Source organism: Monomorium pharaonis, chromosome 1, assembly GCF_013373865.1.
Source record: "Monomorium pharaonis isolate MP-MQ-018 chromosome 1, ASM1337386v2, whole genome shotgun sequence".
Taxonomy (NCBI): domain Eukaryota; kingdom Metazoa; phylum Arthropoda; class Insecta; order Hymenoptera; family Formicidae; genus Monomorium; species Monomorium pharaonis.
Window position 1 is genome coordinate 7,419,267 of NC_050467.1, and position 18,702 is coordinate 7,437,968.

The 18,702-nt window shown below is 34.1% G+C and overlaps 1 protein-coding gene across 1 annotated transcript; it reads right to left on the bottom strand.

The window, feature by feature from the left end:
* Positions 1-672: 672 nt before the first annotated feature.
* On the bottom strand, positions 673-9,226 carry LOC118648861 (anion exchange protein 2-like). Its single transcript, XM_036295337.1, has 3 exons — positions 5,482-9,226; positions 3,165-4,272; positions 673-3,073 (listed from the first exon to the last, which is right to left on the bottom strand). The coding sequence occupies exons 1-3, from the start codon at positions 5,981-5,983 to the stop codon at positions 2,404-2,406; spliced, it is 2,280 nt and encodes a 759-aa protein (XP_036151230.1). The 5' UTR covers positions 5,984-9,226; the 3' UTR covers positions 673-2,403.
* Positions 9,227-18,702: the final 9,476 nt, after the last annotated feature.

Genomic DNA, 18,702 nt, shown 5'->3' on the forward strand with positions numbered 1-18,702 from the left:
CTAAAATCAAGAATCATATGTGCAAACGCATCTATAAACTTAAAGATCTACATGTACCATAGGCACCATTGTGAGAAGATGGGAGAAGAAATATACAATTTTTTAAATTTGAATATCATGTAGATCTGAAAATTTGGAATATATAAAAAATAAAGAATTATATCATGTATACATCTTTGAAGAATTCAAGGATTAAGGCAACTATATGTTTCCTCCTACACTATACAATGAGAAATTTTAAATTAATTAAATTTAGTTCAAATATATATGTTTAATCCTTGTGTCCACAACCGGGTACAAATGTACCCACTTGACTAGTTTTTCTAAAAATTTTTTATGTTTTTGTCAAAAATTTTTTAATCGCGCCCAAATCATCGCAATTTTATCATTTTACTATCAAAATATGCTTTTATTTTAATTTTTTTAAAGCTAGAATTAAAAAGTATATTGCATTAAAGTTCACATACGCCTGGGCTACAACCGGGTGATATTATAAAAAAGAGAGAGTAGCCACCTCTAAGTACGCCGCTGGCTTGTATATCTTCCAATCATCTGATCTATTGTGTCGGCTCTAGCTTTGTATTTATTGTAATAAAAAATGATTTCTGGTTTTTTCTTGGCGTCATCTGACATTACTTTATCGGAATACATAGTCGAAAGCAATATAATGGCTTTATTTTTTTTTCGGTACATAAGAACAAATGGTCACTTTTTCATGAAAACCGAATAATGTTGAAAATTCTGCTTTAGTTTTGGAAGGAGCCTTGGCTTTTGATATATAAAATTTGTTTTTCTTTAGAGTGCCAACAAAGTTAAATTCCAAAATAATAGATGCTTAGCTAGTGGCAAAGACGTGAAAAAATTGTCCATGCGGATATTTCTTTTAGATCCTTTATACAGCTGTACGAGTTCTTTGACAACTCTTTCTCCTTGGTTGCTTTCACGTGCCTCATCTACTTTATCCGTGTAAAACAAGCCTTTCAATGGATAAGAATTTTCGGTATTACAAATCCACTATATCTTTATTCCATATTTAGCTGGCTTAGATGGAATGTATTTTGTAAATCTTGTTCTACCTAGGTAAGAATAAAATTGTTCATCTATAATCAAATTTTCCGTTGGCCTGTACATTTTTTTGTAAATTGAAGTTCAATATATCTCAAATATCTCGGGTAAGAGCAGTTTTATCTTCAATTAATCGTTATTGGCGTGTATTAAAGCCATCAAAACGTACAATATTCCAAAAACAATTAATACTCATTAAAAGATTTTATGTGAGTAAGAGCGGACTATATACCTGAAAAATCTCAGCTCTTCTTGAATACATCGCAGATGTCGAATATTATCCCACCAGAGCAAACTTTCCATGCTATGAAGCATTTACGGATGAAATTCCGACAGTGGGTACACGTGTACCTCGGTTATAGAATCACGTAGGTAAATTTGGTCGTGGACACAAGAGTTAACTTAAATATAAAATATACTTAATTTTTAATTTAAGTATATTACATTTAACTTAAATGCATAAAAGTTGGAATTTCAATTAAATATATAAATACTTGTAAACTGTATATGTGAAAGGAAATTTAATCAAGTTGCAAAATTTAATAATTTAATAAAATAAAATTAATAGTTTAGAGTTAAACTACTAATAAATTTTTTCTCAGTGTATACATCTATAAAAAAAAAGGAAGAAAGAATGATCTGTGACATTATACCTTGGAAATCATCATTAGAAAAACATTGTTCTCATAATATTTTGATTTGGCACTATTCTTATGTGTGCCATTACATAAACTTCTCCTGAGCGTTGTATCATCAAGCGCAAACATCAGGCACTCAGAGGCACCGGTTTTCCACTTAATTTCAGGAACGCAAATCGTATCGTCCATTAGGCATGCATGAATAATTCAATTATTTTGAAATATACAGTTAGGCTATTCATATAATTTTTTAAAAATTGCTAAATGTATAGGCAGATGTAATATTAGTTTTAACAGTTAACAATAAAAATAAATATTCGTGCGTTTCAAAATAAAAAAAATATTATAGAATAAAAACCTCTGTAAAACAAAATAATCAAAAATTTGTGCAAACGAGATTCAACAGTCTAATAACTGTTATGATAATTCTGCATTATATGTCTTATATCTCTATTTGAATTACATGACATTTTATCCATGAACCTCATCAATGGACGTTATATATATGCGTATATATAATGGACGTTATATATCAATCTGATGAAAATAGAATTCTGTATTTGTGAATCGGCACTAGATAAAAAGACCCTGATATAAGACAGGTATATGAGTAGATAACTTTGAAAGAGGGGCAAATTTAGAAAGAGAGAGATGGAGAGAAAGATACGCCGTGATATGGAGTAGTCGATTAAGGCACAATCTAACCAGGTAAAGGAGCTTCCTCGTAAAAGTCCAGCTCATCTTCAACTTCATGTTCGGGTCCCTTACTGTCGAGGGCGCGCAGCTCCGCGGTGGTGAAGAAGTGACTCATCTGAGCGCGTAACGGTATCATTAAGATGAGGAAGAAGGGTAGGGCCAGGGCGGCCCTTGTACTTTTAACTATCCACAATACGGCTAGGCACAGGATCTGTATGGAAGTGAAGATGTGCATCTTGTAGGTTTGCACGCGGCGTACGTAGTTCGCTGTACCGTGGTGCTTGACCGGCATGAAAAAGAGCTTAACGCGGTCAAACAACTGCACGCCGTTTGTCGACGAGATGCCCATGTAGAGGAACACACCGAGAAGGACGGACATCGGTACTCGCCGCAGCAGAGGTGCCATCAGCACGCTTACGCCTATAAGTATGGCGACAAGGAGAGCGCTCACTCGTTGCTCTTTTACTTCGACGATGTGCGGCTTGTCACCAGGTGCGTGGGTGCGTGACATCACTGTCACGGCGGATACATGAGTGAGGGAACGCACTGACGCGGCGGAACACCAAGGTGCACCCATCAGCCCGCATCCCACGTTCATCAGGCAGACTACCACGATGTCCATATGATAGCCATTGCCCTTTCGCAGCTTACGTTCTTTTTTATCAATGATCAATCTGCAAAGCGAACGGTATGATTAGTCGGAAATACGGAACCATCTTTTTAATTCTAACTAGTTAATCAAGAGATTCAACTAAATTTACTTACTCCGATATTTGAGTCTCCATAAACACTAGGATGTAAACTAGTAAGGCTGGCACCACACAAGCTAAAGCCATCCAAAGCGGTATAGGTTTCTCGAATCCAGCGGGAGACACGAACCAATTTCTACCGGGTATAGTTGGGGAAAGTCCTTCGGGAACTAGCAGCTTTTCCGTTTTTACCATAAATAGATAGTCGATCAGAACGAAGACGATGATGCTAATAGGCACACCAAAATCTCCGAAGGCTCTACGAGCGCTACGGCCCAGATAGTGGCTGTTACGAAAGATCCTTAAGTAATAGGCACCCAGAAAGGTACCCAAACAAAGTATAGTACACATCAAAGCTGTATTGGGCTGATTAATCGACAATTCGGCCATGTCGCGGCTCGGCACTAGTTCGCGAACGTTTTTCAAGCGCAAAATTTCTTCGGTCCCGTTCCATGGCGATCTGGTGACCTTCATTTCGGTAATATAAAGTGGATAAGTTGTCTCATTGAGGCCCGGCCCGAAGTTATACTCGTGAAGAAGAGGATTACGGACAAAATAGTTGTAAAGCTTGATGAACGTCTCAACGATGTAAAGAATAGAGATCAGTCCCGTGAAAATCTCCTCGGTGAAGCGCGTGAAAAGTCGCACGAGGACCGAACCTTCAACGGAAGCGATTGCCAGAGCAATGATACCCATCCAGGCGCCAACATACACTCGCACGGTGAGAAACTCGAGCTCGTTCGCCAAACAGAAGTTGTACAAGCTCTCGTCAAAGAGCAACAGCGGACCGGTCGTGCCGATAATCACCAACGGTTGAGTTGCAAATAGTGCCATTATCACGCCCGTCCACGAGCCGGAGACCAGAGTCTCGGAGATACCTATTACATTATGCGTTTTGTCGCTCAAAAGGCCGCCGAAGGTGATAGCGGTACACAGTGCGGCGAAATACATGAAGATGGCCGCCGCGAGACAGGACGAGCTCAGGCCGTCCGTAAAATCAGATAAATAGAAAGGATAGCGACGTTTAATGTCATTGATGAGGCCGCCGAATGGTCGTCTGGTACGTCGCAACGGATCGTCATCGTCCTCAGGTGGCTTCTTTTCTTCCTCGCCGGCGAGAAGAGCTGTTACATAATACATTACATTATAGAGGATAATACATTTTAATAAAAAAATAAGACCAGAACGAGACTAATCATTTTCTATAGTTTTTTGGACGCTGAATACGATTTTCAAATTGCTCCTATACATTACAATTTTGAAGAATTGCAGTTGAAGTGACAGAGAAGCTATTTTCATACATTTTTATCAGATTATAATTACAATATGTGACATGCTAAAGAAGTTTTGCAATAAAAATTAAGTACGTTATTAGGACTTTCGACTCAAAACAAATTTTTTGTCAAGGCTAATAAGATATTTATGATTGAAGATAGAGTCTATTCCGGAAAATCTTTGAGTTATAAATTATTTTAATGATTTATCTAATAATAATTCAACAGCATATTTAATTTTAATTAAACTAAAACTTCGTAGTTTTATTAGAGATCTCTTGCATTTGCATGTCATATTTTGTAGTTATAATATAATAAAGTATGCGAAAATAGTTCTTTTTTGCAACGTGTAAATTTCTTAAAATTAACAGATAAAAATTATATTCTTAATATTGCTAGCCATAATAATCAAAACTCTTGAAAATTCAACTGGTAATTTTATTGAGAACTTTAAATAACCATCACATCATTTCGACTGTGGCTTTTTGTCAAATCTTATCCCCTTTTCAAGTGATATAACTTACTTACAAATTTATATTCATAAAATAAATCAGATCTGTGCCCGCGAGACCAAAGTTCGAACACTGAAATCAAGTAAAAGTTAAAACATAATTGTTTTACTATGATTCATTAACGTTTCGTAAAAGATTTGTGTAATATAAGTTGTACCACTTGAAAAGAACCGAAAGCGACAGTTGAAACGTTGCGACGCGTATTTAAAGTTCTCAATAAAATTGCCAGTTGGTTCGATTACCAAGAATTCTGATTATTATAATAATATTTTATTCTCTTCAGCGTTACAGCCAAGAAGGGGAGAATTCTGATTATTATTTTTAAAAATTGATATAATTGAATATTTTAGAAACTGAATTCGTTTTCAGCATTCAAAACACCACAGAAAATGACCAGTTTAATCTGATATTAGTTTTTTTAATTAAACTTTTTTGACGAATCGACTATTGTCAATTGAAGATGAGAAAACAAAATCGATAAGAACTGAAAAACAAATATTCAACTACTGAGACATTAATCAGATTTCAAAGTGCTTGAAAAAATTACCTTTCTTTACGGCTGCCTCACTTTGCACCGGTTTGCTCTTTTCTTCGAGCGCTTTCGCCTTCCGTTTTCTAATGGCCTCGCTTTTCGCCTTGAGTTCGTCAAATGGTAGCAGGGCCTGTCTCTCCCAGTCGCCAGGTGGCAGTACAATTGAATCGTCAAGGAACTCATTGATAGCTGAAAGTAACTCTCGCCTTTCGTTGGCTTTGTAAGCGATCTTGTGGAACGATGTGTTTGCCATCAGGGTAGAGATCGAACGGCCGATCTCGTGATAGTCCAGATCTGCATTTCTCGGCCCCAACAAAGTAAACATGAATCTGACCGGTATCGTGACTTCCGTAATGGACGGCATATATACACCTTCGGCCAATCGTACAAAGGCAATCGTTGGCTGATCCAGAAAATCGACTGCGCCGACAAGTACGACTGTCGCCTCGGCACCGGCTGGAATTCTTTTGAGAATGTACTCGTTGTGGCCCTTCTTCAAATCCTCACTACTGCTCATGTATGTTAGCTCCTCTTTGATATCGACCACTGTGTGATTACTGTCGAGCGCTAGATTCGATGACACAATCTTCGGCTTCGCGTCGTGCAGATTCTGTCGGATATATTAAAATTTTAACAGAACAATCAGAGAACTTTTGAATTTTGCCGAAGAGAGACTATGAGAGACAGATCTTTGGTAAGAAAATTTAATCGATCGTTTCTTAATATCTTGAAACTAGAATAACTTATGTCATTAAACAATTGAAACTAAGACTAAATCAAGTTTATTAATTGATACAAAGATTATATATTTCTTGACAAAAAAATGTCTACTAAAAAACACAGATCTAAAGTCCCGTCGATCTTTAAAATCTTTGTAAAAAACCATACAATTTTTCTAAAATCATTTTAAAAGGTGAAGTTTCTAATTTCACCTCCTTAAGTTGATTTTCTTCGAAATACTTTTACACACAGCAAATAAGATAGAAGATTGAAAAAGATCTAGTTTGTGTGTAGCTTTTTTATAAAGAACATAAATAGTAAAAATAATAATTTCTTTGCGAACATAATTTGCTTTTCATAAAAATTTAAATAACTTACAGAATTTTTAACTTTTTGAATAAGACATCTGTTTATCTAATTTCATGATATTGTTCAATTTACAAAAAATTTTTATAATAATAATAAAATAATGAATTCCCCGCAAAAATGCAAGCTGAACGATATTTTGTTACAGTTAAGTTTATTTAGAATTAAGCAAAATAAAAATATACTATAACAAATAAGTTATATAATTGCTTTTTAGCTTAAGTATTTTATGATTACAAAAAAAAATTATTCGAAGTGAATATCTCGCAAAAAAGTACAAATAGAGGTGTGCAAATGTCCGAATTCGAATTTAGATCGAATCAGAATTTATTTTTTATTTATTTTCAAATTCGAATAATTGAGAATTATCGATGATTTGATTGCGAATCGACCGTCTATTTATTGTTTCATTTATATCTTCCGAGCGATCAATCTTGTATCGGTATATGTCAATTCTTATATCTGATTGTTTGTCAATTTTTAAAACTTTCTACCATTTCTAAATCTGATAAACTATTCAAAAATTTCTGTATACGATAAATAATTATCTTTGTATATTTGTTTTCAACATTTCATAAATTTGTATCGTAATTTCATGGAATTTGAAACAAGATCTGAAAAAATGGATTTATTATAGTTTTTTAATATAAAATATGCTAAAGTATTTTTTTATCATTTCAATTCAAAGATTGTAATTTTTACATTTACTTTTTACTTATATAGAGAAGACCGGGGCCACCCTAAGATTTTTAGGTCATATCTCGTTTAAAATAAAATAAATTGCAATAAATAAAGTACCATTGGATAGCTTATTTGTGGTAGCCGATAGCTCGGCGCAACTTTTTATAAAATAATTGGCGGTATAGTACCTATTAGTTCTGAAATATAATAAAAATGCTGATCTCTTTAAAATCTCGGGTAACTCTGACTACCCGGTGTACATTCGACCTCTGATCGAAGTAAACCCGATCCCCTATTAATTTTTATTATTTAACTCTAATTTTTCAAATTATTTCATTATTTTAGGGTTTTTTTTACGTAAAATGAGAATCAAGCTTATTTGTGGTACAAAACTTAATCTTTATTCAAACTTTTAAATTCCAGCACAATTAACAAAATAGAAAAAATTAACAAAAACATTAAGAAATTAAATATATTTAGTTAACAAATACAAAAAATAAACATGTGGCAGAACAATAATTTTTTCAAGGATATAATTGTTGAAATGTAGAAGAATATAAAACAAAAAATTATTCTTTATCTGTATCTTCATCTTTTTTGCGGTAATCAACAGCTGCACTGAAAAAAAAATCGAGTAGAACAAACCAATTAAGCCTCCGAATTGAGCAAATTTAGTTAAGTTAACTACAATCGAATCAAATATATTAGATAAAAATTTAGTCTGTTCAACAATCTAAGGTAAAAGTTTCAACTAAAAAATTTAGTTAAAAGTAAAAGGTTAATACAACTAAAATGTAGTTATATAAACATTATAGATATCCTTTCAACTACGATAAAAGTTGATATAACTGCGTTAAATTGATCGATTACTATTCCAGAGTTAAAATTACTCATCCCTAGTAGCACAAAACATTGGCGCAATATTGAGAAGTAATGTAAAGACAATATTCCCAATATTGGTCCAATATTGTAAAGTAGACAGTTCACCTTATTTATCCAATTTGTCTAAACAGTAATATTGGTTCAATATTGATTCAACATTAGGCCAATGTTGAATCAATTAATTTTTTATATTGGACATTAATTACATTCTAATTTGGAACCAATATTTTATGACCAATATTCGCGTTGCATTGGGAAAACATTGGCCAATACATTCCCAAAATATGACGCTGAAACTGGCCGCCCGTCGAACGATGCCAGGGGCGTAGCGGAGGCGCAATTGGGGGTTCCTTCTTCGCGCTCTCCTTGTAAATTTCGCTCACGACGGATATACTTCATTTTGGTTTCTGATATTGTTAGCAACCTCTACAAAAAATCCCGCCCTCCTCTGACCCCGCCGAGATATATAAATGGGAGGAAATTGCCCCAAAACACGTAAAAATCCAATTTTTTTAGTTCTTTTACTTAAAATACCTTTTGTGCCACGACGGATGCACTTGATTTTGGTTTGTGATATTGCTGGCAACCTCTACAAAAAATCCCGCCCTCCTCTGACCCCGCCGGGATATATAAATGGGGGAAATTGCCCCAAAACACGTAAAAATCCCATTTTTTTAGTTCTTTTACTTAAAATACCTTTTGTGCCACGACGGATGCACTTGATTTTGGTTTCTGATATTGCTGGCAACCTCTACAAAAAATCCCGCCCTTCTCTGACCCCGCCAGGATATATAAATGGGGGAAATTGCCTCAAAACACGTAAAAATCCAATTTTTTTTAGTTCTTTTACTTAAAATACCTTTTGTGCCGCGACGAATGCACTTGATTTTGGTTTCTGATATTGCTGGCAACCTCTACAAAAAATCCCGCCCTCCTCTGACCCCGCCAGGATAGTTAAATTAGGAAAAATTGCCCCAAAACACCTCTAAATTCTATTTTCGTAGTTCTGATAACTAAAATACCTTTTGTGCCACGACGGATGTACTTGATTTTGGTTTGTGATATTGCTGGCAACCTCTACAAAAAATCCCGCCCTCCTCTGACCCCGCCGAGATATATAAATGGGAGGAAATTGCCCCAAAACGCGTAAAAATCCAATTTTTTTAGTTCTTTTACTTAAAATACCTTTTGTGCCACGACGGATGCACTTGATTTTGGTTTCTGATATTGCTGGCAACCTCTACAAAAAATCCCGCCCTTCTCTGACCCCGCCAGGATATATAAATGGGGGGAAATTGCCTCAAAACACGTAAAAATCCAATTTTTTTTAGTTCTTTTACTTAAAATACCTTTTGTGCCGCGACGAATGCACTTGATTTTGGTTTCTGATATTGCTGGCAACCTCTACAAAAAATCCCGCCCTCCTCTGACCCCGCCAGGATAGTTAAATTAGGAAAAATTGCCCCAAAACACCTCTAAATTCAATTTTCGTAGTTCTGATAACTAAAATACCTTTTGTGCCACGACGGATGCACTTGATTTTGGTTTGTGATATTACTGGCAACCTCTACAAAAAATCCCGCCCTCCTCTGACCCCGCCGAGATATATAAATGGGAGGAAATTGCCCCAAAACACGTAAAAATCCAATTTTTTTAGTTCTTTTACTTAAAATACCGTTTGTGCCACGACGGATGCATTTGATTTTGGTTTGTGATATTGCTGGCAACCTCTACAAAAAATCCCGCCCTCCTCTGACCCCGCCAGGATAGTTAAATTAGGAAAAATTGCCCCAAAACACCTCTAAATTCTATTTTCGTAGTTCTGATAACTAAAATACCTTTTGTGCCACGACGGATGTACTTGATTTTGGTTTGTGATATTGCTGGCAACCTCTACAAAAAATCCCGCCCTCCTCTGACCCCGCCGAGATATATAAATGGGAGGAAATTGCCCCAAAACGCGTAAAAATCCAATTTTTTTAGTTCTTTTACTTAAAATACCTTTTGTGCCACGACGGATGCACTTGATTTTGGTTTCTGATATTGCTGGCAACCTCTACAAAAAATCCCGCCCTTCTCTGACCCCGCCAGGATATATAAATGGGGGGAAATTGCCTCAAAACACGTAAAAATCCAATTTTTTTTAGTTCTTTTACTTAAAATACCTTTTGTGCCGCGACGAATGCACTTGATTTTGGTTTCTGATATTGCTGGCAACCTCTACAAAAAATCCCGCCCTCCTCTGACCCCGCCAGGATAGTTAAATTAGGAAAAATTGCCCCAAAACACCTCTAAATTCAATTTTCGTAGTTCTGATAACTAAAATACCTTTTGTGCCACGACGGATGCACTTGATTTTGGTTTGTGATATTACTGGCAACCTCTACAAAAAATCCCGCCCTCCTCTGACCCCGCCGAGATATATAAATGGGAGGAAATTGCCCCAAAACACGTAAAAATCCAATTTTTTTAGTTCTTTTACTTAAAATACCGTTTGTGCCACGACGGATGCATTTGATTTTGGTTTGTGATATTGCTGGCAACCTCTACAAAAAATCCCGCCCTCCTCTGACCCCGCCGAGATATATAAATGGGAGGAAATTGCCCCAAAACACGTAAAAATCCAATTTTTTTAGTTCTTTTACTTAAAATACCGTTTGTGCCACGACGGATGCATTTGATTTTGGTTTGTGATATTGCTGGCAACCTCTACAAAAAATCCCGCCCTCCTCTGACCCCACCGGGATATATAAATGGGGGGAAATTGCCCCAAAACACGTAAAAATCCAATTTTTTTGGTTCTTTTACTACATAATAGCTTATCTCGCAACAAACTCACTCTATCCCAGTAACATGATCTATGCGCTATAAAACTTGCGAGATCATGTGAAGATCTTTTAAAGACAAACTTTTTTACTCGTGAAGCGGTAAAATATGATACAAATAAATCAGGGTTTTGATAAAACGAGTCTTGCTGTTGACACATTTCATGATTTGTCGTTATTTCGTCTTTCAAACTGGTGTATCGATTTTATTTGGAACGTTCATACATTAATAGTGATATGAATGATCTGTAGGTGCAGAATATTTCTTTTCTTACAAGGCCTTCATAATATTTATTTTCGACTTTATGTTGAGGAACAAATTTCAGATTTATGGAGTATAGTATACGAATGTAACATGGATTTTCTTATATTTAAATTATCGAAAAAAAATGTAGTTACTGAAAGGTCATACAAAAGAATTATTTTCCGATATTCATCAGTAACTTATTTTAATTAATCTGGATGGATATATCGAAAACACTTCCGCATCTCGGCAATTCAAACCCGGTAATTCTGGTGAGTATGTATATATTAATTCGTCATACAGGAATGATATATCGGTAAAACTCATTAGTCATATATTACATCCGAAAACGTACTATTTAAAAACACGCCAATAAAATTGCCTCGTCTTGTAAAAAACATTTTGTACAAATATTCGTAAATTTCCCTACATACGAAAATGACTGCGCAATCTGACTTGGACCTGTTTTGGATTCCAATTCCCTCCGAATTTTTCGGAGGTGTTTTGGGTCAATATTCCACCACTTAACTATCCTGGCAGGGTCAGAGGAGGGCGGGATTTTTGTAGAGGTTGCCAGCAATATCAGAAACCAAATCAAGTGCATTCGTCGCGGCACAAAAGGTATTTTAAGTAAAAGAACTAAAAAATTGGATTTTTACGTGTTTTGGGGCAATTTCCTCCCATTTATTAATCTCGGCGGGGTCAGAGGAGGGCGGGATTTTTTGTAGAGGTTGCTAACAATATCAGAAACCAAAATGAAGTATATCCGTCGTGAGCGAAATTTACAAGGAGAGCGCGAAGAAGGAACCCCCAATTGCGCCTCGCTACGCCCCTGGCATCGTTCGACGGGCGGCCAGGTTTCAGCGTCATTCCCAAAATAACCAATGTTTAGTCAATATTAGCCAATGTACTGCCAATGTATTGTGGCCTGTGTGAAGTTAGCACCGCATCTTTCAAAATTGTAAGTTTTATCAAGAGTACTATTTGCACCCCAAATAGTACTAGAGTTCCTGATAGGTATTAGCAAGAGTACCGCCGCAATATTTAGAGAAATTGCAATTGAAAATATGAGGTGCTAAACTTCCCGTGGCACCGCAACATGAAAATATATTGTTTTAAAGATCCTATCTTAAAGTACTCGAAAAGTACTACAGTTCCTGATACATTTTAACAATAGTACCAACCGCCAAATATTATAAAAAAATTGAAATTTGGAGATGGCACCGCAAAATGAAAAAAATATTGTTTTAATGATCCCATCTTAAAGTACTCAAAAAGTACTAGAGTTCCTGATACATTTTAACAATAGTACCAACCGCCAAATGTTTTTAAAAAATTATTGAAATTTGGGGATGGCACCGCAAAATTAAAAAATCATCTTTTAATGATCCTATCTTAAAGTACTCGAAAAGTACTAGAGTTCCTGATACATTTTAATAATAGTACCAACTACTAAATACTGAAAAAAAAAATTTTTTAAGATTACAGCCTATCTTTCATAAAAGTGGCCCGTCCGTAACTCCTTTGCCTTGAATTTCAGCAGCTTTGTGCCTTAATACACTCGAAAGTACTCGCTGGGGGCCAAAAGTACTTAATCAAAACCCGGGAAATTGTAAAAAAAATTTATCTAAGGGACTGACTGTATCTAAAAGTGGCCGTAACTCTTTTTTTTCTCTGTATACAAAACACACTCCAGAACAGAAGCGAAAACAGTAATATGCGTCGGCAAAGCAAATCTGGACGTTGGAGTGCGCTCTTACTTCATTCTATCTTTGTTCAATTTCAGTAAAAACAAAGACAGGAAGTGTCAACAGAGCCTCCAGACGCCTCAGAGGCTTTGCCGAAAGTACCTAAAGGTGTATGCCACACATGTAAGCGTGGATATTAGCGCGAAAACGCTTCAATTTTGAGCAGACAGATTTACATCTCTTTTACATATCGAGATTTTAATTAACAAGTACCGATTATAAGTAAAAAGTTTGTGCTGAATTAACACATTTTGAAACCGTCTTCGCAAATTTATTAATCGCAAGATAAATATGTTATAACAAGTTACACACGAAATATTATAAAAATTATTCAAAATATTTACTTCAATTAAAAATGTTTCTTTATAAAAATTAATCTATTTATAATATTAAATTTAAATATACATTTTTTATATAAAATTGTTATTTTATTACGGTTTACAATTAGTTTTTTGTTACATGTGCGTGCGAAGGATTCCTTTCGTGTCACTTTTTGTGAGTAAGTTGCGATTTCAGGCATTTTAATATTTTGCACAGTTCTTGTCCCAAAGATAATCGGTGAATCGTGACGAAAGGACTTTCACACGCACAGACACATCATTTCGCTTCACGAATCTAATCTTGACCTGCAATTGCGAAAACCCAAAGATACTAAGAGACCACATATCGCATAACAAAAAATACGATATGTAATACGAGCGTAACGGCACGAATGCACAAAAAGCCGAATTGTACATCTTGTTAGAAATGTATTATTGTATTGCTTGTTTACTTACCCATAAAGTGTGTTATTAACATTTAAATGTGAAGATCAAAACTTACTCCAAAACATTGAAATAAACAATCGCATATGTTTAAACTTTATTAATTAATTAACGCTAATACTTTAACAAGGAGGTTTTAACATACCAAAAATTTTCTCCAGGATGAATTCTTTCTTCAATTCGGATTTTACGAGAAAAAAATCTGTTAGAATCGATTGCCATCGGTTCGACTTTGTTTTGTTCTTGCAGTGTTATCGCTAATGTTTTTTAAAAACTACAACACAGAGGATGTATGTGGACGTTATTATCATATTTATCGATCAATTGCATTTTCAAGAAAAATAATAAGAATGATGTTGTAAAAAAACAATACAATTTAATTTAAAAGAAAAATTATAAAAATTTTTCTCGAATATTAATAAAATCCCATTTTAAGAAATTTCAAGGAAAAAAATTCTGGAAAATTTCATTTTCTTCAATTGTTCCTTGATAAACACCGTGTTTTTTACTGTCTAACAAAAAAGAACACAATATCAGATACAGTACAATAAAATATGCTTATTTCTTCGGTCGCTAATTTAAGGCGTAACATAACTATTGAAGTCTATCGCTAATTATTATTGTTCCTTTTAATACTGTACGTTAACGATAGATTATTATGTACAATCAATTACTATCGCTTTGTAAACAGATTCACTTCTTATCTTTTGTACGATGTAATATCAAACGACAATAGGGGAACGCATAAGGGTGTAGTACGCGCATATGTGACGTGTGCATTGCAATAATACTCTATGGATCGAATGAACATTTAATTAGAGAATGGCATTGTAGATCTGTTGCTACATAAGTGCTCGATTATATCATCGTGTTTCGAGCGATTCTGCTTGCTATCACAATGTTTAAGTTTATTATCGCTCCACTTTCCCTAGATTTCTCTCTATATTATCGATTAGTTATATGCGAACGAATTGTAGTATAAAGGAAACTTAGATTTTACGGAAGTTTAGCAAATACTCTAATATGAATAAAAATACAAAAGATGTCTTTTATATTCTCTCTGTTTTGTTCGAAAATAAGTTTATTAGCTAATATATAACTTCCTCTTTTTTTTTCTTCACCAGTTATTCTGTTATGAATTCCGCGTTGCTTAATTATGCGGTCGCGCGCCACTATAGCACTTGCTTGGTCTCGCTAGATCTCTCTTGGGTTTCAAAAGAATAGATCTAAATTATGATATTTTACGCAGGTAAAATACACGAATATCCAATAGGAGTTGCAGAATGTATAGATCGGATAGTAGAAAAAATAGAACATGACAATTCCGACTTTGTCAACTTGCCTGACTCTAGTATCTATTTAAGATCTGCGAAACGGAAGATTTATGGAACCCGACAATTATTGATATTGAGAACGGTAAGAGATCTTGTTTGCGTAGATATAAAAATATATGTAAGAACTATCCTGTTTTTAAAGCGCTTGTAATCGCGAGTAAGCATCTGTACAAATAAGGGAGACATGAGAATTGTGTATGTTTGTGTTTGTCAAGGCATCCTAATAAAAAGCGCGAGTTTGTAAGTTGTGTGAATATAAAAGATATGTGTGTGTAAATAATTATATACAGGATGTCCCAAAAACATAGAGGTCAACGCTCGTAAAAAGGAAAAGGGATCGAGATGAACATAAAAGTTCAAATTGTCTTGGGTTAGGTCTACTAATAATCGAAATATTAACGTATGGAATCTGCAAATAATCTAATTATTTCTATCGTAATGTGAACAGTAACTTAATGAAAGGTATCATGCATCACGATAGATTTTTTCTTCCGTGTTATAGCTCGAGCGGATCGAGCTCTTTCTTGACGCGCTCTCATTTGCATAATTTGAAAAATTAATACCTCGATTATTGGTGGACCTAACCCAAGACAATATTGGACTTTTATGTTCATCTCGATCCTTTCTACTTTTTTTACGAGCGTTTGTAGTTGTAGCCACATATTTTAGGGACACCCTATATATATGTACATATACATATAAAATACACATACACATAAGTCAGAAAGTGACAAATTTTTAACAATATGTAACGATGGTAAAATTTGTAAAAGTAAATATATTATAGATTTAATGTCTAACAAATTGTTAAGAGGATGCTGATGACAAATCTGTTTTACTAGTCTGATTAAATGCGATATTTTTCAGACAAAGAATTTGAATCTTTTTGTGATTACACAGAATTCTTGATTGCACAATAAATCCTTTTCTATAGTTAAAAACAGTGGCGTTAACAATTTTATGTGAAAAAAAAAGAGAAAATTATAGTTTGGATATCAACTTCTACGATTGAGTTGTAACAACATTTTGCTACACATAAAAGTTTTAGACTTGGTATGTAGAAACAAGTATACTCTTCTACCGAAATTATGAAAGGACAATACTGTGTTTTTAAAAATAATCTTAGAAGCTTAGTATAAGAGAAAACTTTATCTGAAAATTTATATATATGTGTGCGTGCGTTATCGGTGTTTATAGAAATATGTTGTTGTTTATTACTACATTGCAGACACACATAGGCTAATTTGGTCGATAAAATTAACGTTGTCAGCATCCTCTTAAATGTGATTCGTAGAATCGATGAACGACGGAATCCCTAAAATCAAGAATCATATGTGCAAACGCATCTATAAACTTAAAGATCTACATGTACCATAGGCACCATTGTGAGAGATGGAGAAGAAATATACAATTTTTTAAATTTGAATATCATGTAGATCTGAAAATTTGGAATATATAAAAATAAAGAATTATATCATGTATACATCTTTGAAGAATTCAAGGATTAAGGCAACTATATGTTTCCTCCTACACTATACAATGAGAAATTTTAAATTAATTAAATTTAGTTCAAATATATATGTTTAATCCTTGTGTCCACAACCGGGTACAAATGTACCCACTTGACTAGTTTTTTCTAAAAATTTTTTATGTTTTTGTCAAAAATTTTTTAATCGCGCCCAAATCATCGCAATTTTATCATTTTACTATCAAAATATGCTTTTATTTTAATTTTTTTAAGCTAGAATTAAAAAGTATATTGCATTAAAGTTCACATACGCCTGGCTACAACCGGGTGATATTATAAAAAGAGAGAGTAGCCACCTCTAAGTACGCCGCTGGCTTGTATATCTTCCAATCATCTGATCTATTGTGTCGGCTCTAGCTTTGTATTTATGTAATAAAAAATGATTTCTGGTTTTTTCTTGGCGTCATCTGACATTACTTTATCGGAATACATAGTCGAAAGCAATATAATGGCTTTATTTTTTTTTCGGTACATAAGAACAAATGGTCACTTTTTCATGAAAACCGAATAATGTTGAAAATTCTGCTTTAGTTTTGGAAGGAGCCTTGGCTTTTGATATATAAATTTGTTTTTCTTTAGAGTGCCAACAAGTTAAATTCCAAAATAATAGATGCTTAGCTAGTGGCAAAGACGTGAAAAAATTGTCCATGCGGATATTTCTTTTAGATCCTTTATACAGCTGTACGAGTTCTTTGACAACTCTTTCTCCTTGGTTGCTTTCACGTGCCTCATCTACTTTATCCGTGTAAAACAAGCCTTTCAATGGATAAGAATTTTCGGTATTACAAATCCACTATATCTTTATTCCATATTTAGCTGGCTTAGATGGAATGTATTTTGTAAATCTTGTTCTACCTAGGTAAGAATAAAATTGTTCATCTATAATCAAATTTTCCGTTGGCCTGTACATTTTTTTGTAAATTGAAGTTCAATATATCTCAAATATCTCGGGTAAGAGCAGTTTTATCTTCAATTAATCGTTATTGGCGTGTATTAAAGCCATCAAAACGTACAATATTCCAAAAACAATTAATACTCATTAAAAGATTTTATGTGAGTAAGAGCGGACTATATACCTGAAAAATCTCAGCTCTTCTTGAATACATCGCAGATGTCGAATATTATCCCACCAGAGCAAACTTTCCATGCTATGAAGCATTTACGGATGAAATTCCGACAGTGGGTACACGTGTACCTCGGTTATAGAATCACGTAGGTAAATTTGGTCGTGGACACAAGAGTTAACTTAAATATAAATATACTTAATTTTAATTAAGTATATTACATTTAACTTAAATGCATAAAAGTTGGAATTTCAATTAAATATATAAATACTTGTAAACTGTATATGTGAAAGGAAATTTAATCAAGTTGCAAAATTTAATAATTTAATAAAATAAAATTAATAGTTTAGAGTTAAACTACTAATAAATTTTTTCTCAGTGTATACATCTATAAAAAAAAAGGAAGAAAAGAATGATCTGTGACATTATACCTTGGAAATCATCATTAGAAAAACATTGTTCTCATAATATTTTGATTTGGCACTATTCTTATGTGTGCCATTACATAAACTTCTCCTGAGCGTTGTATCATCAAGCGCAAACATCAGGCACTCAGAGGCACCGGTTTTCCACTTAATTTCAGGAACGCAAATCGTATCGTCCATTAGGCATGCATGAATAATTCAATTATTTTGAAATATACAGTTAGGCTATTCATATAATTTTTTAAAAATTGCTAAATGTATAGGCAGATGTAATATTAGTTTTACAGTTAACAATAAAAATAAATATTCGTGCGTTTCAAAATAAAAAAATATTATAGAATAAAAACCTCTGTAAAACAAAATAATCAAAAATTTGTGCAAACGAGATTCAACAGTCTAATAACTGTTATGATAATTCTGCATTATATGTCTTATATCTCTATTTGAATTACATGACATTTTATCCATGAACCTCATCAATGGACGTTATATATATGCGTATATATAATGGACGTTATATATCAATCTGATGAAATAGAATTCTGTATTTGTGAATCGGCACTAGATAAAAAGACCCTGATATAAGACAGGTATATGAGTAGATAACTTTGAAAGAGGGGCAAATTTAGAAAGAGAGAGATGGAGAGAGAAGATA